Source organism: Myxocyprinus asiaticus, chromosome 23 (genome assembly GCF_019703515.2).
Source record: "Myxocyprinus asiaticus isolate MX2 ecotype Aquarium Trade chromosome 23, UBuf_Myxa_2, whole genome shotgun sequence".
Classification (NCBI taxonomy): Eukaryota; Metazoa; Chordata; class Actinopteri; order Cypriniformes; family Catostomidae; genus Myxocyprinus; species Myxocyprinus asiaticus.
Genome location: NC_059366.1, coordinates 13,844,881 through 13,868,182, shown reverse-complemented (window position 1 = coordinate 13,868,182; position 23,302 = coordinate 13,844,881). Strand labels below are relative to the sequence as shown.

The following is a 23,302-nucleotide window of genomic DNA, read 5'->3' as shown; positions in this document are numbered from 1 at the left end:
CCTTTGTTCTTTGGTTTCATGAAAAAATTATCAGAACGTAATTAACTGGTTACCAGCATTTAAAAATAAAGTTTTCACTCTGGAACAACTGAAAGAGACTTCATTCCCTTTTTCATTTACATTCAGCAAAATGTATGGGGAGGGGAAAGAAAAATCTTTCTGAAAATGATTTTTGCATTGCTCTCCTCCCCTCTCCTTTCCTATCCTCTTCCTTTTCTCTGAAGAGGATGCAGCTTATTCAAATATTTTCTAGCTGATTTGTATATTGAGACAGGAGGCAGCTGATGACTTCCTGTGTGTCACATCATTTTAAAGATGTATGTGAGTCTTAAGTTTGTGTGTGTGCATAGATGTCAGTGGCTTTCTCTGCTGCTCAGACCTTAAGTATTATATTTAGCTCATCATAGCGTGTTCAGACCGTTCATCATGTCAAATGCCTTGCAGCATTCTCTCACCCTGACTTACCCTGACTTATCATGCAGAGCAGGTGTCATACTGAGATACAGAAGACACATGCACATAATCACCATGCACGTCAGCCATGATAAAGTTATTTGTCTAAATGAAAGCCTCTTGAGTTTCCCAGCCCAACTAATCTACTTTATATCACTGTATAGACTATCATTGGAGGACTAATGAGGCTAACATTAGATGAGAAATCAGTAGAGTAGGATTCAGTATTTAATGGTGACATAGTGCTTACAGTAGTTAAAGAAAAGCATGAACGATGAGCATGCATTTGGGTAAAGATGTAAAGTTTAATTTCCTCTCTCTCAACCACTCTTTATACACATTTCTTGCATGTTTATGCCTCATACGGCTCTTCAGTTTCCTTTCAGACAAAGAGCTTTGATTAGTGCTGCTTGCCAAGGCATCAGTTTTACTATTGCTCAGACTTTTTTAAAACCCTTAACCCTAAGTATTCAACTTTGGCACATGCACCATTTGTACAGAAAAGATTTCGAAATCATATGAGTTGGCTCATACAAAAACGTACAACTTTTACTCCCATAGAGAAAAATAAAACAACCAACAAACAATGTTATTATGTTTTTTTCCTCAGCTTAACCCTTCACCCAAACCTAAACCTAACCAAAAAAGTCTAACCCCTAACTCAAACCCTAAACCTAAATAAAGTGTTGGATAGGAGGCAAGCTAAAATGTGATGCCTGTATTGTATTGATTTGAAATTCTGTTTGTTGATTGGCTGGTCTCCATAGGAATTAAAGTCGTACAATATCTTATTTGCCATCTTGTACAAATTATTATGAGCTGTCATGAAACTATGTTGGATTTGGACAATTAAGCAACCACCTAGCAACCACCCATCATATAGCAACCGCCTGGCAACCACCCAGAACTCGCTTGTAACCACTAGTGATGCATTAGAAACATAGGTACTGCAGAGCAAACCCCTGGCAACCACAACACCCTAACATTGAGGACATAATATTTTGAGCAGGCAAGCATCACATACATTTTTTTTATGAAATGTAAAAATCTTGTTTGCTTTGAAGTCTTAACATCTTTAAATCTACACTTGAAGGGGGAAGAGCCTGAGTGCTGGTCCAAATGCAGATTGTAGCTTGACAAAAAATAAGACCAGACTGCCCTAGTTTTCTACTCTCAATTCTAGAAATAAAGCAAAATTTAACTTCAAAAGGAATCTCTATGTGGCTTTAACACAGCCATTCATCTGCTATTAATTTTTAGTTCCTGTAACTTAACCAAGAAACATCTATCACAAACGTACATACACTTACACAGGGGGACTTTTTTGGTTCTAAGCTAATATTGTTGATGCAAATGTTAAGTTTTGCATGCATAATATTGTAGGTCTGCAGCCAGACGCAAAACAAAGGTCTGAACCCATATACTGTAGATGTGAGCGATCCAGACAAACATGGCTGACTTTAACAGGAATTATGGTCTAAACTGGTTTAACCAGGTGCGCACCAGTTTGGCCAGGCTAGGAGACCACATTTAACCAGCTAAGACCTGCTTAAAACACCAAACCCCAGCAAACCAGCTTATACTGGTTTAAACAGTTTTTTTCAACAGGGTAAATGGACTGACGCTGCTGGTCTTAATGTTATTGTGTACGCTGACCTAAGCCTCACCCCCAGTCCTCCCCGAAAGGCTTATAACAGAGATCTCATGAAAGCTCTCTTCACAAACAAGCGCTGACTGACAGACAAGAGACAAGCTCTTCATGATCCATCTGTCACCTGAGCCAGACCTGCCACAGTAGATGACACAGAGAGCACAAATAAGCATACACACACAAACACACACACACAGTGAAAAAACACAGAAGTGTGAAATGATCAGGGATGTGTATTGAGGTTGTGAGGTCAGCAAAAGGATTGACATTGAGGAAACAGGTTATATTGTAAAATTGTATATTAATATTAAAATTCTATAAAGATATTATTCTTATGGTCAAATGGAATCCATTTCATGGAATAACACATTATCAAGAATCACTACTGCTACACACACATGTACATGCAGATGCATGCAGGCAAATGGAGAACTTCCCATTGTGGAAAACATGGCAGTCATTTTGATTAGGTAACTGTCCATTCTTGCATTAGAATTACTTTCCCCCATGGGTAATGCTACTGTTTTGGGCTACTTAATTTCCCAACTGATTGAACGTATTTTCTGGTAGAGACCATATGCGCTCTTTTTTCATGGAGAATCATTTTTGCTCCAAAAAAGAAATATTTCTTTTTTTTTTTTAAAGCATGAATAAACCTCTTTTAATGTACATTCCACTCATTTACATATAATACACAAAACAAACTAAATTCAAACATTTATAGTTCCTTGGAAACGACTGTTTACACCAGTACACAAAAGAATAATGCACATACATAAATACACAGACAGGTCTCCCAAGAGGTTAATGGAGAACAAATACATTTTGAGAGTGATGGACAAAAAAAGAGAACATGAAAAAATATAATTATTTTCTGCATGCTATCAAATAAAAATAGTGTAAAAAAAGTGTAATTTCTGTGCCTCTAGTGGCACCAAACGGAATTGCAAATATAATGACTTTTCAAACAGTTTTCCCAAACAATCCCCCCAATCTGTCATATGGTCAAAAAATCAGATAGTGCTGCCCTGACCTCATGCCATTGGTTGATGAACTGGTTCTCACAATTGGCAATGTTGCTATGACAGGCCGCACAAACAAACAGAGCGATGTTTTCGTAACCTCACAGTGCCACGCTATTGATATTTTTTAGAGAAAAAAGCAACAAAGCTTATTTTTTTTACATGTTAAACTGTGATACTATAACTACAGTTTAACTCTCTTTAACTACAGAAAGGAACTTTACTAAATAACTTTTCAGTATGGCAGACTGATCAATGGGAGGTACACCTCTGAGCAGATATTTGATGCATTTTTGCCCATGATATGTTAAAATAGTGTAAAATAGACTACCAGTAAATCTCACCAAAATTCATGAGCAAACAAGGCCGTAAGACTGGGACATCGCCTCTGATGATAATGACGATGGTAGTGATGATGATGATGAGCAGTATGCAGCCGATAGCTGTGTTGCTAATCAGGCTCCTGCTGAACTGGGTCAAGTGCCACTATCCATGTCTGATGTAACCAAACCCCTACATTGAACCATCACCATAGTTACCCAGCACAAGCACGGAGGGGTTTTGACTGAAGTGGAAAAGAGATAAAAGGAAAAACAATGACATTAACAGTGGACAGCCAGTGTGAATCTGGAAATGTTCTACTTCTGTGACAGGGGCACGTTAGGATTTTTGGGGCCCCTGACAACTTTGCACTCTGGGCCCCCTATCTTATCACAACCTGTACAGCATTTTTAATTAAAGTTATCGTTATTAACAAACGTGAACATAATCATGATTGCACATTCAATAAGAGACACTAAAAAACATATTTAAGTTTGAAAAGTTCATTAAAATAATAGAACTGTACAATAAAAAAAAAAAAATCAGATTTGTTTTTCCAGAGCGAAGTGGACATTAATCACAAAATCATGGAGGAAAAGACATGGGGGTTCTGCTGGGCCCCCTGTCTGTCCAGGGCACTTGGAATCGTCCTAACCTTACCCCCAGCTATGGCGCCCCTGGGTAGGCTACTGGTTACTAGTGTTTTAAAGGAATAGTTCACTTAGAAATGAAATTTCTGTCATAATTTACTCACCTTCTTGTCACTGCAAACCATATAACTTTTTTATGTGGAACACAAAAGGAAAAAAAAATGAATTTCCCATTCCGTCTTCTTAATACGATTGCAGTTGATATTGATCTTTAAATCATTTAAACAAAAGCAAAAATATCATAAAGAAGTCCATGCGCCTTGTGCATAATATTCCAAGTCTTCTGGACGCATACAGTACTTTTTGATGAAAATAATCTGAAATTAAGGTAATTTTCCACGGAAAATCTTGCCGTGTGTTGCGCGTTCTTAAGCGCTATGAGAGGAGCTTGTTCACAATGTGTTCATGCGAGATCATAGTAGCACTCATGTGGTCAGACCTGTTCATCATCGAGGTACACATTCCGATATTTAGAATGGCAAGAGAGATGTTTAAATTTTGGACAGTGACATTACTACTAGACAGCCAGAGAAAATCAATGAAAGTAGACCGGCTGTCAGGGGGTTTCTGGATCACAGGGTAGGCAAATGTTACATGCTGCAGACAGAACTAGAGTCATCAGGGTTATGTTAATCACAGCAAGGTCATCAATCTCCATGGAAAACTTAATCTCTGCATGCCCCCTTTCCCTTTATGTCCCAATGCTCTTCAAACACAAGGGCAATCTCATTTTAACCTCATCTTATTCATAGTAATCGCAGTTTCTTAAATGATTGTGATTGAACTCAAAATGCTCATGTTGTCTTAAGTGCTCAACTTTCACACCTTGTCTGTCTTTTGCATTTTTTAAACATCATATTCTGAGCTCTCATCTGTTTAAACATGTTTTCTACTTCTTTCTTTTTCCTTTCCTTTGCATTTGTCTTAGTGGCTGTCAACATAAAAGTCCGGGGTACTTAAACTCTTGAGTCTGGCATCAGTCAGTTTTCTTTTTACCTTATCTGGCCCTTAAAATTGATTTTTGTTGGTGTAACCTCATGCAGAGAGGTTGATTCAATCTTATTTAATAATAATTTAGAATAGATGTTACCATATGAATTGCATCTTTCAGGTTACTAACAAAACTTTTTTCAACCTGATCTCATAAAAATTACATGACCGTGGCAACAGTTTTGCAAAACAATATTACTTGGTTCTTTATACGTATCGCTGCAGTTTCTAAGTAAAATATTCTCTATATGGCACTAAATATTTTTTGTTAAATATTCTCCAAACAGATGAGGTTTTTAAGGTTAATGCTCTATTAAGTTTTAAATAGAGCTGTCAAAATTAACGCATTAACGCATGCGATTAATTTTAAATGTTTAACACGTAAATTTTTCTTAATCACGACTAACGCATTTAGCAATTTTCACATTAGATTCTGACATTTCATTCAGCTCCATGTGAGATCTGAATGCTGGTTGGAATTGGACGGAACATTTGCGATGTGTCTGGTGGGGACATTACACTTACACATACAACACACACACACACACACACACACACACACAACAGACATTCTATGTCAATAATCAAATGATGGAGAAATAACCTCTTACAAAGCAAACCCTGATGGAACTTCAAAAATCAAGTACTTTGCGTTCTTTGTGAGTTGGATATTTACCACAGAAGCACGTCAAATCTTACAAGCAAAAAACACGATAAATGGCACTGATTGTTGGAGCTTGTTGGAGTTCTCCTGTGGAAGCAAGGTCTGCCGATGCGTCGCTCAATTTAATATAATTTCAACTTTGTACTCGTTGCTGCGGAGTCAATTTAAATAAAGTATCATAACGTGTGCAAGACAAAACCTAACCGATAGTGTCAGAAAGAGCAAATGTGAGATGAAAAACAGATGAGTTTATTAAGTTAAAGCTCTATCAAGTTTTAAATCAACAAAACCTACCTCCCTACCCTAAATCTTTTTGTAATTAATTTTTTTTCATTGATTCAAAAATACACAACAGAGAAAAACACAACACATACACATCGAATCAACATTTTATACACACACACACACACACACACACATAATAAACATACATAATTAAACTAGACTTCTCTCTCCCCATCCCCTCCCCGAGAGTCCCCCAAAAACGCTAAATAATTACCCTATTTTCTGACAAACAAGTCCTCAAACCCCTGCCTTCTATTTGCCACCTCCTCGAAAGCTGCCACCCTCCCCATCTCCGCACACAACTCCGGAAATGATGGCGCTCCGTCCGACTTCCAACCCCTTAAAATAATTTGTCTACCAATCATGATACTGGTCAGAACCCAATTTTTTATATGTTTACCCCCAAATTTATGACCGCCCCATCGCCCAAAATACCAAGTCTGGGGCAAAGTAAAATTTGAGTGCCCAAAACGTCACACAAACAACTCTGAACGTTCAACCAAAATTCTTGGATCTTCACAAACCCCCAAAAGACATGGGTTGTGTCTCCAACTTCTGATTGGCATCGCCAGCAGGTGGGTGTGTATTTAAGACCAAGCCTATACAATCTAGAGGGGGTCCAATAGAATCTGTGTAAAATCTTGAATTACATAAGGCGCACACTTGCATCTCTAGATGTAGACTTTTAGAATCCTAGCCCACACTCCCTCCTCCAATACCAAATGTAATCTTTCTCTCATAATCTCTTGAGAGAAGACGAAGCTCCATCCCCCAGACTCTGAATTAGCAGGGAGTAATACACTGATGCTTCATGACATTTTCCAAAAGCAGTAATCACCACTCCCGTAGTGTCTGCCACTTTAGGGGGGTGTATGCTACTCCCAGAAACAATACAGAGCAGGTGGCGCAGCTGTAAATACCTACAAAACTGAGATCTGGGAATCCCAAAATGTTGAACCAAATTTTCAAAAGATCTCAACACTCCACTCTCATACAGGTCAGTGTGTAGTAACCCCCCTCACAATCCACCCTACCCTAAATCTTAAACCCAAAACCATAAAAGTGTTTATGAACTGGCAATCTATAGTTAATTTCACTGGGAATACCTACAACAAGCCATGTTAAAATCATTTTGCAAAAATGTAGGTATGGTAACGTGATTCTATGAGACCAGGTACATTTTTTTTTTTTACACTGTAGGTGTGTTATTTTGTAATTATCATTTGTATTTGATACATTTTCTAATTGTTTCTTATAGATAAACATCTCAAGAAACAATACGTAAATAAAAGTAAGTACATCTTACGGTTTTTAAAGTGGAGTATGATTTTCTTTTACATGATATAAAGATTGGATTGGGTCACAGTAACAATATAATATGAGATATCCCTAACTTGTTAATACAAAATGTCCCTATGAAGTTAATACTCCCAGTAGATAATGATGTGTGGAAGAAAGAAAAAGAGGGCAGATAAAGATAAATAGATTAAGTGTGATGCATGTGCACAAGAACCAGCATTTCACAAGTTCACATGCTCATGTAATCCTTGAGTGATAATGTAAATTGATTTGGCTTGCTGTCCGCAGAGAAGGGCTCAAAGGTCCTCCTGGGCAACTTAATTAATTAATGGAAGGTAATTGATATAATGCTAGAAATAAAAGTGGAGTTGGGGTGGTGGGGTAATGCTGTAATAATGGTCACTGGAGTATGTTGAGTGGCTGTTTATATACCCTTGGTTTTTGATTGACAGTTTTAGATGCTCCTCAAGAACTTTCATTTGGTTTCCTATTTTGGGGATGCCACATAAATCCACCAGAAATCTCATAACAGCTGACAAGAGGACGTTTTGGTGTATGAGCTTAAAAATTATTTAATATGGTGCACATAGTCCAAAACCATTAACAGTTTCTAAGAAAAAGAAAATGTTTCTCTCAAGCTAAATGCTGCAAATATATTATGCCATTAATCTTAATCAATGAAGAACACAAACTCAGCAGTACTCTAATATTAATCTTTATTAACTAAAAATCAAAAAAAAAAAAACAAACAAAAAAAAAAAAACATATACATGTTGTGAAAAAAATTTCTTTAAAAAATATTAACAATATTTTTTCTACTAAAGAAGGAAATCAGATGCAATCTTAGTAAATAAAATAAAATGAAATAAAAGAAACATTTTTACATGGTCTGATCAGGATTAACGTACAAGTTTTCCAGTAGATGCGTCTGTTTGTTAATTTTTTAATGTCCAGTTATTAATTAAAAAAAGAGGACCAAAACACATTTTTAATGCATGCAAACCAAAACAGTTATAAAAGGAGATGGCAGTCTCCTCTGATGGTGATGAGCTGTATTTGTGTTGAGCAAACACAAGCCTTCAGTTACAGTAGTATAATTATGTTACAGTAAACAAAATTTAATTTTAAAATATAGACTCTATACAATATAAATACACATCAAGCCAGTTTCACCGTGGAAATTTATAGATTAAAGGTGCACTCAGTATAGTACTTTTGAAATATGTTTAAAATCATGTAAAAGATGAACAAGCCGAATACTACTCTCTTTATCTTGGTTAATCCCTTTTTATCAGACACTTTTGCTCACAGAATAAATGTATCACAGCTGACTGTAAATAGGACATTTGTAAAATGGTAAGGAAGCTCATGGTAGGTCTCTCTTTAGAGATTTACAAGTTAAAGTTAAAAATGTATTAATCTTTGTGGAAAATTAATGTTTTTCTTTAACTACCAGAACCAGACTGTTGCACTCTATAGTGACAGTGATGCTTAACTCAACAAACACTGCTAATTAAAGCCAGGGGTTGACTTGAGATGAACCCAACATACTGTATACAGTCTCTGTCCAGTAGAGGATTCCAGCTCCAGCTATTGTGCTTTGTTTAGCACAGCTTTGAAAGAATTGTGTATGCGCACAACAAGCCTCTAATAACTGGAAGTCTGCAGAGAGTCAGACAGGGTTTGGAGAGATAAGTAAGTCCTTGTCCTCATAATGATTGACATGTTTGAAGTTCTGCTGCAGCCGTTCCTCACAAGCCTCAGCCAGATGGTGCAGAGAGAGGATGGAGTCTCCTCACATAATGTTTTCAACCGCTGAGGGTGTAATGAATAATGTCCACATGAATATGAGATTCACAGTTGTCACTGCAATAGTCTGATTATAGAGAGTGTATTCACAGGCTTTTGGGATACATCAAAGTGAAGGCATAATACTAAATCAATGCATCTCTCTAGATTTGACATGGATAAATAAAGCATCTCAAACCAGAAGTGGTTGGTGAGAAGCCAAACAATGCATTTAATTTAGAATTAATAATTTAATATTTCACTCTCAGTTAAGACTTGATTAAGGCCATACTATATTGTGTTTAAATACCCCATGAAATCAAAACTGGAGTTTTGTGGCTTTTAGTCCATGTCTGTTTGCTTCAAGGCTATCTATATGCCTAAAAGTTGGAAAAATTCAGTATTAGCAGAAATACACATTTAAAATTGACAGACTTTCTATTTAGGGAATACAGAGCAAAATTATGGATGACTCACACTGCACTGAATGTCCCTCCCCTAATACTACCAAATTCTGACTATCAATAGCAAGCAGAAACTAATGGCTGTGATGAAAACTAAAGGCTACTGGCAATAATAAATAAAAAAATAAAAATAAAAAAAGGGACGAGCTCTTTCATATGTCCCACCTCAACTTACTGTTTCAATAGGAAATACATAAACTCAGCAAAGAAATCTGCGCTCATCAAGCAGTTTCATGGGGTCTTTAATTTCCAAGTAGCTCCAAAAAATTCTTTACACATTTATATTTGTTTATAAATGAATGTTGTGCATTTATATTTACCTATAAATATGAATATGCCAATAAGGTGGTGCATCCCTTCAAATTTTGTTGAGTATTCCAAATTGATTCAATATTAGGATAGTATATCCTTTATGTTAGAGCTTGATTTTTTTTTGTTCTTTTTTTTTTTTTTTTAACACCGAGTTCATAATCAGTTCAAAATGTCAGTATCAGGAAAGTCAAACACACTTGGCATTCCAACTGAATGCAATGTAAGATGTGTGAAGCCAGAACTGTCCTATCATATCTTCAGAAGTCATTTAAAAATCTGTTAAGAGTTTGATCTTGAAAACTAGAAAAGACTTTTAAAAAGTGTTGAAAAAGAGTCTTTTTAAAGCCATGTATGTGCTGTAAAAGGTGCTCAGATATGGCATTGTGAGCCCTGATTTTCATTACAATTGCCTGCCAGATTGGCTGCTCGTGTGGTTGTCAGTGTGTATTGTATGTGTTTGTTTCTTGGTGTGAGAATCTTTAAAGTGAGAACTGAGACTTGCGATAATGTCTTTATTAAATTTCAGTTACGCTCAGCTGCTCCTGATGTTTCCACACTGCTGCACTTGACTTCATCTGAGGGAGAAAAACCCAGAACTCAGTTGCTCCCATCAGACCATTGCACATGTTAGTGTGGGTAAAAATAAAATTGCACAATTCTAAACATCCTTTAAACAAGATACATTTCCTTGAGAAGCAAAATTGAAAAAGATACAGGTTCATTTTTCAAACTGCATTGGCAAATTCGTTTTCAAATTGACAAATTGTTTTGTTATTTTAAGCATTAATTTAACAAAAATGAGTGCGCTGTGTGGTTACAACAAGAACAATTTGTAATTTTTATAAGAAATGAACATAATTCAAGATATATTCTTTAAAAACAAGTCTTATTACTGTACCTTACACAATTTTGTCTCAAGTAAATATATCATGTTTTAAGAATTTTAGATATTTTTACTGAAAAACATGACAAAAATGCTGATTGAGAAAATATTTAAAGGAATATTCCGGGTTCAATACAAGTTAAGCTCAATCGACAGTATTTGTGGCATAATGTTGATTACCACAAAAATTTATTTTGACTTGCCCCTCCTTTTCTTTAAAAAAAAAAAAAAGCAAAAATCTGGGTTACATTGAGGCACTTACAGTACAATGGAAGTGAATGGGGGTTAAAAGTGTTGCCACAAGACGTAAACAATATGCGTGTAAACATGATTTTAGTGTGATCAAATTCTACATTAATTTTTGTGGTAATCAATATTATGTCACAAATGCTGTCGCTTGAGCTTAACTTGTATTGAACCCAGAATATTCCTTTAATTGCAATGATTAATTGTGAATGAGAGAGAAAAGCATTTTTCTCTGGCTTATTCTCTCAGCACTCTCACACACCTGCACTCTTGCTGTGAGTTTTCAGGGTTGGTGAATCGGACATCTGTGTGATCTCTTGGGAGGGTGTGTGCTTATGGCTGGAAGGGTCTGTGCTTTTCAGGTCATCTGGGGGCCAACGTAACTCTCCGCTCTCCACCTCTCCCTCTGTGGGCTCCACCACAATGGAGGGCAGGCGTTTGGACAGCTTGGGGTGGCGCTCCTGTGTCTCTGGGAAAATCTGAACATACAGTAGATATTTTATCTGTGGGATTGTTCACATGTTTCAAATTTTGCTTAGGTTTACTGACAAAGTGAATACAATGAAAATTCTGGCTTATTTACTCGATGTTGTTCAAAACAGTATGACTTTTTTTTTCATCCGTGGAACACTAATGGTGAATTTCTGAAGAATATCCTTTGCCAATAAAAAAAGTAAGTGGACTGGAGAGGTCAAGGTCCACAATAGCAAAAAGGCACTATAAATATCCATATATCGATTTGTGAATAACAGGCTGAAATTTAAGTTATTATTAACTGAAAATCTTGCCATCTGCCATGGCTCTCAAATCAAATATGGCGGCATTAGACACACTGCATCAGGTTGGACGTCAATGACATTTGGTCACGACAAACGCAAGAACTAATGATGTTTGATGTCACAGACATCTAAACTTGATGAGGTACATATAATGGTACCATATTTGATATGGATAAAGAGCTACAGCAGAGGGCTAGATTTTCAGTGAATAACGACTTTAATTTCAAGTATAGCTTCAGAAGACTTGTAGTGTATTGCGTAAGACATCTTTAATTATACATTTTTGTCATTTTGGAGCTTGATAGCCCCAGTCCCTATTTAATTTCATTATAAGGAAAAGAGCATCAAGGATATTCTTCAAAAATTCATTTTTAGTTTTTCCATGGAAAAAATTCTCAGGTTTGGAACAACATAAAGGTGAGTTCGTTTTTATTTTTGGGTGAACTGTCTCTTTAATCTGTTGATACGTTGACAGTTCCACAAAAATAAGAAATACATTGGCCAACCAGTGTCCCTGTTGAGGGCGTTGATCAGCACTTTAATCTAAATATCTAAAATGAGAAGGCTGGTGTCTGGGGATGGAATGACCAATGAATAGACTTGGATTGTACACCAACCTGAAAGGAAACGCCTTGCTCTCCTGAGTCACTCACAGTGAAGTCTCCTCGACTGTGATCTGGGTTGTTTATTATATCTGTCATTCTGTTAAAAAAATGAAACATTAATGAGCCTAGAATTCAAGCCAACCATTTAGTGTTCTGCATCATTTTTATCCATTTCACTTCTGTTTTATTTGTATGAATAAACAGCTGCTCATGGTCAGATCTACTGAATGAAATCAGGAAGTTAAAGTATTTATAAAGCTTCTATTTTTGTTTTGTTTTTATTAAACAAACAAAAATTAAAGACACATATAAAAGAGATTTACTGTATATTATTGTAAACTGTGTATGTCGTAATGAATACAAAGCATTTAGATTATCACACAATCCAATAGATACTGTATATGCATTACCTTTGGTGACCTTTTGTGAGAGCACATTAATATTAAAAGAATAGTTCACCCTAAAATCAAAATTTTGTCATCATTTAATCACCCCAATTTCCAACCTTATGAAATGAGAAAATGTATTTGCACTCTTCCATGAAACACCAAAGAAAATCTTTTAGCTTTTGTTTTTCATTCAAGAAAACTTGACTGTGATTTTTCCTGCTAAAGACCCAAAAATGTATCAGAAAAGTACTTCATATGACTTCTAAAGCCATGCAATAGCTTATTGGGAGCTCTCAAATCTCATTTGAAGTCGCACTTTTTAAACTTGCCGCTGTACAATCGGGCACGTGACACACTAGTCTAGACCCCATCCTGTTTGACATCAACAGCTGGTTTTCTGTCATCAAATTTTGGGATATCACTTTGGGAAATGGGTAATGATGGGCAAGGAGGAGACGGGAACCGGCTGAGCAGTCAAAGAAACTTTTAATGACATAAATCAACTTAAATCACCTTAAACACACAGACACACACACACACACACACACAGCGGCCGTGTGTGTCTCTCTCTCTCTCTCGAACTGGTGCCTCCAGCTTGTCTTTATCCCCCTCCCGGCTGATTAGAACAATTCAGGGACGGGCGTGCATCCTCACGGCCCGGCCACACCCTCCTCCTCGTCACACACTTAAAAACTGATGGATGGAAAAGCCAAGATGCGTATAAATGTAAAACTTACACACTCACTTGAGGTAGATAATTATTTTTATTTGATAAAAGAAATGTGCATTCACCTGGTGAACTCCTATAGAATTTATATAGGAATATGCATAGATCTGCATTAAAAAAAGTAATGTGACTAAATAATTCGTTCAAAACTGGACTACCAGCAGACCAATATCGCATCTCAAATGTTGCTCTGGTCATTCTGTAATGCCTGTATCCTGAAAATTCAAAGCCTGTGTACAGTTTTCAGAGCAGATAGGTCGAATACACTTTTGTTTCAACAGAAACACATCTGAAAATATATAGATAAACATGGCAAAATCATATGGATGGAGGAACACACACACATAGCGCTCTTAAAACTCTCTGATGCACTGCCACTCCCAGTCATAAGACATCTGCCACTGATCTATAGAAAACAAGTTCTTCAGAATGTTTCGTCTGCGTGCTCTAAACCGCAACTTGTCTTTGTTCACAAATTGTTTTTGCAATACCCAAATTTTCGCAAAAAATTGAAATAGCAACTTGGATGAAAACATAGCTAATAACGTCAAACCTGGTGTGACACATCTAAAGCCGCTGGTTTAAACACAAGCACGAATGAGATTTAAGAGTTCCAGCCAAGGGTAAGATTATCACTGAATAACGACTTAAGTTAAGGTCTATTCCTCACACAAAGCTATTGTAAGAAAGCAAAAAAGAAAATAATATGAAGTCGGAAAGGGCGAGTAAATGATGACAAAATTTTACTTTCTGGGTCAACTTTTTCTTTAATATAAAAGAGGCACTTTGATCTATATTCATGCTCCCACATGTCTGTTGCAGCATTTGCATGATCGTTCAGTCTGTGATCCCTAAAAAAATCCCTTCCTGCCTCTCTGTCAAACGAACCATTTTTCTGCCTAAGTCCGATTACCAGAAGTGTGCTTTTAACAAGTAACACAAACAACCAAACGCGCCACCATAACTTTGCTCCAGGCTTTGACCGCATTGTGACATGGACAGCACTGCCGTCCTGCTGCAGGTGGGTATGCAAATGCATCCCCACAGAAGCGTGCTAAAATAATGACCTTTCAAACAGGCCTCTGTAATTCTCACTCAGGCTGCTGCTGCTCAGCAGGACTCTTTCCTATTTACAGCCTGTTTTGAAAAGACAGAAGTCATAGTCAAATGCTGAAGGATAATAAAACTGTGAACACATAAGCCAAAACACAAACACTCCCACCCACACGTGCACTCACAAATCCTGTTCAATTATTCAGCATTTGAAAGCTGGATAGCACAAAGACCTATAAAAACTATTCATGTTATATTGACATTAGAAATCCAAATTAATCAAATGCAGAATTTGATCATTTTCATTTAACACAAAAGGATTCACTAGCCACAGCCATTAACTATAGAGAAAAAAGGGGAACCTTTAGTAGTGGTGGTAATATAACCTTAACATGCTCTTCATTAGTTGTGATAAGTATATCTTAAGTTTAAAGAGAAAGGAAAAGAATGAGAGGGAGAAAGGGTAAAATAATAAATTAAACTGATTTGTGTTGTGTGTTAGAAAGACAGTACTGTAGTTCTTTCTCTATGTTGCCATGGAACAGTATAAGGAGCATGCTGGGTCTAATTGTTTGAGTGGTGTTCTTCATAGAAAGGTGAGGCTGTTAAATTCAGTGCTTTTATGTCCACATTATGCTGTACTTACATAGACTGACATTGAGAGATACTCTTTCTTAGAACTGTCCTTTAATTATGGGTTTACTTTTAAATATAAACATCCCATAACATTTATCACAATGTTCTTTGAACAATTCACCTTTAGGAAGCCTGCAAAATCCAACAAGTATCTATTTTCCTTTAAGCTGGATTTATAATTGATCAAAAATAAAGAACTGAACTGAACTCACACCAAAGAACTAGACATGACTTGGCATGCACAGTGAAGTCTGTGCTTGAGATCCAAAAATCATCTGGCAGCCAGAACACTTTGGCAATGAGTGAAAATGATATCAAAGTGATTTCTTTCAAATTCCAGCCTTGCTCACGGGCACTGTTGCATGCACAAATGCAGATGCACACATAAACACACCCATAGACCTCAAAGGATGTGCAGTAATGTAAAATAGACTAGACTTAACATACAACAGCTTACATATGTGGAGGATGTTATGGGTGATATTAAATATTTTAATATTTTACATGAACTGAAACTATTATCAAAAACTCTTCTACTAGCTTTCAAGTTGCATGGACTTTGAAACTCATATTCTGTTTTGTTTTCGGAGTGACATGATTCTAATCACAGCAATTATCAACCACAGTTTAGTTTTTAACTCACAAACCTACAAATGTTTTGTGATTTTATAGCCTTTACATAGATTGTACTGTTAAGTATAACTAATATGCAATCTGAATTCATTACACAACAAATCAGGCACTGCAAAACAGATACTGCATATGGCATTCAAACTCCATATTTTCCAGCAATATAACCAGTAATCATTTGAACTGGTTCCCTGAGATTTTTATAACATTTCCAGCTTTCTTTTTAAAACTTTAAACGTGCAATGGACTAGCATTCAGTACCATATATGGTAGATGCCTACCTTTCTTTCTTTCCCCTCGTTCTTTTCTTACAGCGCGAGGTGTGTTAGTATATTCGGTATATTCTCCGCTGAACACCGACTGAAACTCACACAGCTTCGGTTTACATGAGTCCAACCCACCTGCCTTACAGTTTCAGTGTACATCTGACCGGCAGCGGAAAGTTACTGTTGAATGCTGTCATAGTTCTTGTAGTGATCCAGCCAACGTCATTCATTTACATGTTGAGAGCTGAACTTGCACTGCCGTGTGATTGGCTTTGAGAGCGTCATCGCAGCCTGTTTGATCTGGTAGTTTTCAGCATCTCTGCTGTCCACTCTGATGCCAGATGATGATGATGATGATGATTACGCAAGGGTTCGAGTGAGTTATGAGGATCTCTGGCCCCTTGGGTGTCAAGTTGGTCAATTTAAATACAGAAACAAATATAGCCCAGATACTTTCCTGCACCAGAATATTAGAACAGGAAAGTACAGAGGAAGGCATACCCTCGCTCAGAAAGAGGGGAAATATACATTATGTTACTGATTAATAGTGTTTTTGTGAAGTTAACGTGTTATAATGGATTTTAAAGCTTGTCTGGTTATGAAGAAATGTGAATTGGTCATCGTTGGAAAATCACTTCACACATGACTGTTCACATCAGATTAGACCACTGATGCCCCCTGCTGCACACAACATCAACACAACACTTTCATCCAAGCTGTTTGCGTTTTATACAGAAAAGGAGGGACGAATCGAAATTGTTTGCTGTCCTAATCAGGGTCGGCCCTAGCATTTTGGGGGCCCTATGAGGATTTTTAAACTTGGGCCCTCCTACCTACAGGTACACCAAACCAAACACACCAAACATCAAAAACTAAGTAAGCTGAAACTGAGAAAACAAACAAGTCAATTTATTTTTAAAGTATAAAGTTTAAAAAAGCTAATTATCAACTGTTGTTTATTAGCACAGGTATACTTTGAAAGTAAAAAAAGGAAAGAATATACTTCTTTTTTTAAACTAACCGAACACAATCACATGCATAAATTAATATGATGAACTTTAATGAAATTCCAAGACTGTGCAAACGAATAAGAAATAATTAAATTACCAAATTAAGGTAAGGTAGATGGTATTTACACTTATTAAGAATAATGACATATGCTATTTGCACCCAGGTGTAAACTGTTCACTGCTTTTTTTTCTTCTTTTTTTTTTTGAAGAAATAATAATAAAGGATTATTCTGCACTACTCGTGCATATACATTTTTTCAAGAATTTCAGCTTTTAATGAGACTTTGACTTTTTTTGTTGTCTCTTGACAGTTACGCCATGTGACATTTTCTATTTTAAGCCCCAGAAAATAAATAAATAAATAAAAATAACTTAAAAGAAAAAAGAAAAGAGCATCACGTCATTAACGGATGTATTGAACCCAGAATATTCCTTTACTCTCAGAGATGGATTTGGCTTAGAACTCTTAATCACAACAGTACAAACTTTCATTAAAAGGCAAAAATGTTTATGAAAATTTGGAGGAAAAAAACAAACATTATTTTACAAGAGAATTTACTACTCATTTCGTGAAGCTTTGCAAATGATGTAATCAAAATTAAAACAATGGTAGGCTGCAATATACAAATATTGACTTATAGCCTATAGTCATTATAAAGAATAAAACAATATTTTCAAAGGATATTGCAAAAAGATTCAGATATATGCAAATATATACAGTAAGTAGATTGAGAGTCTACACTGTAACAAATGTCTGTAGTTTTCACAGCATTAATACTGTATAATGAGCAAATGCTTACTGTAGAACCTATATACAACATGTTGCTGTAGATCTGTAAAGCATCATGTTCAAATTTCTTTGGCAGGTGAATTCTACAGTAAATATATTGTTCCTGTGAATCACAATACAGAAATTTTGAGCAGGATTTTTATTTTTTTTCAGCAGTAGAAACAATAAAAAAAAAGTGTTTGCTGATGGTACACTTTGCATTATTTCCAACACAGACATTTTCTAGTTTTTGTTATCACGCAGACAGAGGAGGACCCGACATGTTTATATCCTCCATAACGTTGACAGTTACACAAATGATGGAGTATAACGATTTGCTGATGGACACCTGATTTGCTCCACACTATTTTGTTGCAAGAGCTTACTGACAAGATTCCACCTTTCTTCAGCCTTTGACTTCAGCAAGGTAACTTTGCTCATTATTTTGCAATGCTACGTTAATTCATGTAAAGTTACCTGTGTATTTAACTTTAAGAGTGCACTGGGAGAGAGAATTAGAGAGAGGCAGCCTCATTAGCTAATAAGCTGGTGTGCATAATATTACCAAAAGAAACTATTTGGACATAGATTTTGTTATCTGGTGACATTTAGTTGATAACGTCATCAGTTTGGTGTAGGAGTAACATTACTGGATGAAAGTTAAATTGGAATCGTGTGTGTGTGTGTGTGTGTGTGTGTGTACTGTTGTACCATACTACTGCCCTTTTATGTAGTGTTGTCAGTACTAGAAACATATTGTGGTATTTCTAATGGGAAGTAATGAGTCAACAAAAACTGTCATAGAGCCATCAGTCTTGCCTATAAATTTCTACAATAGTAACTAATTTCTTCCACTGCAGGGAAGAAGACTCCAGCCCAGGAAGAAGTATCCAGTTCAGGAACAGTAAAGTCTTAGACATTTTATTGTTTAAAATTCTGCAGTTTTTGGTTCATATTTAATTTGTGTTAAAATTAACACAAAATTTTAACACAAATTAAAATTACTTGAAAATATCTTGTGTGAGAGTTTTCTACAAAGTGATTTTTTTTTCACATTGAATCAACGTTACTAGAATACATGTGACTGTCAGGAAAGTAGTGTTGTTGTTTACAAAAAAATAAAAAAATAAATAAAAATTACAAAATGAAAAATACAAAATAAAATCTATTTAGTGCCTATTTTATTTAATGTATTTTCAAATTTAAAATGTTGAAAGTTTAATGAAGTTTTACAATAAATGTCATTTTTGTGACAAAAACAGTGTCTTCATTTTACAGTATGTAATTATTTTACAGTTATTAATTTACAGTATTAAAATGAATGCAGTAATGCCTGTTAGAGAAGTATAATATTTGCTGTGATCAAAAATACAGCATCCTATTACTCCAATGACAATTACAGTACTGTGATTATTACTGTAATAACAATTACAGCATTTTATAGGTACTGTGATTAAATTTAAAGTAAGCATACTGTGTAATGTACTACAGCATCTTACTAGCTAATTGCTGCCAACCAGTTAACGTACATTTTACAGTGTTCTTTTTACAGTGTAGGGAGACTTATTGACTGACTACTGATTATGTCATTCACAATGCTTCATGGGAATTGGAGATCACTGCTGAGCTGAGCAATTTACAGTATGTTTCCATGGTAACAGCGACTTATATGATTGGTGGATCTCTCATAAGGTTTGTGGGTAGAGTAGTTCTTCACTGGAAATTTGGCTATTAAACATGATGTTTTAAAAATGAGGTCACACTGAAATCATCGCTTAAAGGGATACTGTAGTTCACCCAATATTCTGTCATCATATATTTCCCCTCATGTTGTCCCAAACCCATATGACTTTCTTCAATGGAACACAAAAGGATTTGTTAGGAAGCATGTTGGGGACTGACAGCCTCAGTCATTATTCACTTTCATTGCATCTCTTTTCATAGTCAGAGGCGTCATGCCCATTCAGACTGAGGGGGCACGTACCTTCTTAGATTTGTGAGCCAAGATGATTTTTAATGGATTATTTGAACTTGCCAAAAAGTATTTGTACCTTCGATAATTAAATTAAATGATTATTGCATGTAAAAAAGAATGTATGTGGCAGAAATCTTTATTCACATGTCTAAATTCTGTCAGTCCAAGTCCAATCGAATCATGTATGTTCCGCTATAGGCTACACGGCGTCCAGTGGCTGCTTCAGAGATCACGCTCACGGGCAAGGTCGAGCGTTGTGTTATGGTAATAAAACTTCAGTGCATTTAACGTTTGCCAATTTTGTCTGATTTCTGTGGAACAGTCAATCAGTTTGTTAAAGTCTTATATCATTTATTTCTATGTTTTTGTTTGATCGGTCGCTGTTCATTTACTTTGGTGCTGAAATGCATTTGACAAGTTTTGCGGCGTCTTTACACTCTCCTTTCTTCATGCTTAAAGAAAGCCGCAGCTTACTATCTTATTTTAGTGTGAATCCTCTCCTTTTCAGTCATTATAAAAACTTTAAGAAACAAAACACAGTTTTACATGGGAGTGGGGGGGTGGGGTGCTCAGTTGGATTGGGGTTGCGGTGGCTGAACTTGGTGCCCCCTCAAAATAAATATGTGCATCATGCCCCTGGTCATAGTAGGTCTGTCTTGAAAGGTTTATACAGTACATACAGTAATTGTTAATGTGGCAGTGGGGGGCGTGGTCAAGCATCTCTCCGGAGAGAGAGAAAGCAGTAAGGGCGCTTACAACTGAGCTAAATTATGTCTAACACCTGTCTCTAATTTCAATGAGCACGGGGAGAGCGGCATAAAAGATCCACACCGCCAGTAGACGGGGAGAGAGAGACCGGCATAAGAAAAGCCATATCGCCACGGAAGTTATTGTGAAGTTGTATGTATGTGAAAGTCAATAGTTTTCCTGGAAAGCTGTAAAACTTTAAACTGGATAAATTAAAACACCCACCTGAACTGGGAAACCTCGCTTCTCGCGTCCTCCTTTCCTCGAACTCCCTTACACTGGTGCCGAAACCCGGGAGGAGGAGGGATTTCTGTTGCAGAGTCCTCGACACTGCCTCCACCCAGGGGAGCGCCGCTGCCATCCGACGGGGGATGGAGTAGCCTGACCACCCAGACGCGGGGAACAGCCGCCGTCCGCGAGGCGAGAGGGGACTGGACTCCCCGACCGCCAGGAGCGAGGGAGCTGCTGCCGGGGGCGGAGGAGTGCCCTGCCGTCCCCCTGGAACGCGGAGGGGTCGAGAGAAGACCGCCGTCCGTGGGGGGGGAGGAGGGAAGCGACTCCCCGACCGCCTGGAGTGGTAGGGCCGCTGCCAGGGGCGAAGGAATGTCCCCACGGGACGCCGGGAACGTGGAGGGGCATTCTGTCCGCTGGGGGTCGGAGGTCTGACTCCGGTCCGCCCGGGGAGGAGCGGCTGTCGTCCGCCTGAGAGGGTGGAGGAGTGATCGAGGACCACGCGACGGCGCATCAGAGAACCAGTGAGTTTCTTTTTCTCTCTCTCCTCTCTCTCTCTGTCGCTCCGTGTTGGCCTTTCCCTCACCTATTTTATCTTGTTGTTGTTGTTTTTCCCCTCCTGTCTCCTCCCAGGTCGAGGAAGGCGGGGATGACCCGCCGGCAGTCGGGGCGCAAGGCACGCCCCCCGGAGAGGAAGGGGGGATGTACGTCATGCCGGGGGCTCCCCGGCCTGAGGCAACGCCGGGAGGAGTGTAGAGCCGAGGAGGGCGGGGCCGGGCTGGAATGACGCACGCCCGGTCCCCAATCAGCCTGATGGGGCGTGCGAGGGATAAAGGCGGCTGGGGACGATAGTTCGAGAGAGAGAGAATTACAGGCAGCTGTACTGTGTGTGTGTTTATGGTTGTGTGTTTTTGTTTAAGTTGTTTATTAAATTATTATTTAAGTTGTCAAGCCGGTTCTCACCTCCTCCTTTCCATTGAACCCCCTTACAGTTAACAATACATTTTTCTAAGGAAAATGAATGGAATTTTTAGGCTACTTCCGGAACTGTTCTGTTGCTTTGTTGTACTCTAAATGCAAGGGAATTTCAGAGTCAGTTTTGCTGGATAGTTTTTTATTTATTATTTGTATTTTTTATTTTTGATGGTAGATTTTCTGATTTGTTTTCTTTTCTTTTTTTTTTTCTTTTTTTTGCAGCTGAAAACGGGATTTTAATGTGTTCGGTGAACTTTCTTGTTACCTTACTCACCATTTTTCGATATTTATTGGTGTTTTATTGTGCAAATGTTTAATCCGTCCTATTTATTGGTTTTATTTTTAACTCCCATTTATCTCTTGTTCTTATGTATTTATTCAAATATATTCTATTTAAGAATGGGGAAAGGTGAGGGTTAATTTTATTTAAGATAATGGTATGGTCTAATTTGCAAAGGCTGAAAATGTTTGTATTAAATCCAGCTGCCACTATGGGGGAAAGAAAGATAGATGACAAATGTTTGGAGCACATGGGACAAGGTTGCTAGCACTGCTTGAGTGCAACGAAACCCTGACCTCTATAGTTTAGGGAGGGGAGTAGGTACTGCTCTTAGTACCAAAAACAGGTCTAAACTTTTTTCCCAATGTAACCTTGTTTTTATGATTGCTTAAATACACTATTTATTTCCACATTTTGCACCAATATAAAACATCTTCTTGGACGCCATTCCTTCTCTCTGGTGTGATTCTCCCATCACAGGTGGAAAACACCCATAATCATAAATTCATTATGTAATTAGTGTCAGTGCCAGTAGGTGTGCAACCTGTAAGTATTTCAGTACATACAGAATATGTAGTTAATATGCAGGCTTGATTATGCTCAAGACAACAGTGCAAAACTTTACAGAGGCATGCCTTGAAGTTCCGTAAACTAAAGTTGTTATAACTGCATATAATACTGTACAACTAATTTAAGTTCAGCTTACTAAACTGATTAAGTTCAGCTAAATAAACTGAAGTTTTCATAACTACATTCAATCGGTTCTGATTACTTTTTAAATTGTGAGGGAAAACTTATCTGATTAAGCCAATTAAACTAAAAAAAAAAAAAAAACATGCAAAAAAGGCACTAAATATAATGAGTTGAATCAACAAAACATTTTTACATTGGGCTGACTACTGTTCATTAGAGTTTCATTATCATAAGAAACACTCCTGAAGTCCAAATGCTGGTCAAAATTCAATATCTGAGCAACCACAAAAATGCTTGCAGTTTCAATTTAAGGACAGTGCCTCTCCAGAGGAACATATAACACTACAGTGACAAAGAACACAGTCATTCTTTTGTTATCCTAAAGTACTGGTCATCTTCCCCTGGTCAAAAGTTAGTGGTCAAAGCAACCAAATAGTCTCAGAAAATAACTTATTTTCCAGTCAGTAAGAGCGTCTATCGGCATTTCAAAGTAGAATGTAGTATTATGT

General features: G+C 37.2%; 1 protein-coding gene across 3 annotated transcripts; it reads right to left on the bottom strand.

Annotated features, from left to right (window-relative positions):
* Positions 1-8,079: 8,079 nt before the first annotated feature.
* Positions 8,080-21,453, bottom strand: LOC127413501 (protein LBH-like). Of its 3 annotated transcripts, none has more exons than XM_051650686.1 (5): positions 20,840-21,453; positions 12,425-12,509; positions 11,291-11,507; positions 10,402-10,474; positions 8,080-9,150 (listed from the first exon to the last, which is right to left on the bottom strand). In XM_051650686.1, the coding sequence occupies exons 2-4, from the start codon at positions 12,506-12,508 to the stop codon at positions 10,422-10,424; spliced, it is 354 nt and encodes a 117-aa protein (XP_051506646.1). In that variant the 5' UTR covers position 12,509; positions 20,840-21,453; the 3' UTR covers positions 8,080-9,150; positions 10,402-10,421. The 3 variants fall into 3 exon arrangements, with proteins under 3 accessions (XP_051506646.1, XP_051506648.1, XP_051506647.1); XM_051650688.1 differs by lacking the exon at positions 20,840-21,453 and adding an exon at positions 16,249-16,407 and having other exon boundaries at positions 10,430-10,474; XM_051650687.1 differs by lacking the exon at positions 20,840-21,453 and adding an exon at positions 16,129-16,388 and having other exon boundaries at positions 8,082-9,150; positions 10,430-10,474.
* Positions 21,454-23,302: the final 1,849 nt, after the last annotated feature.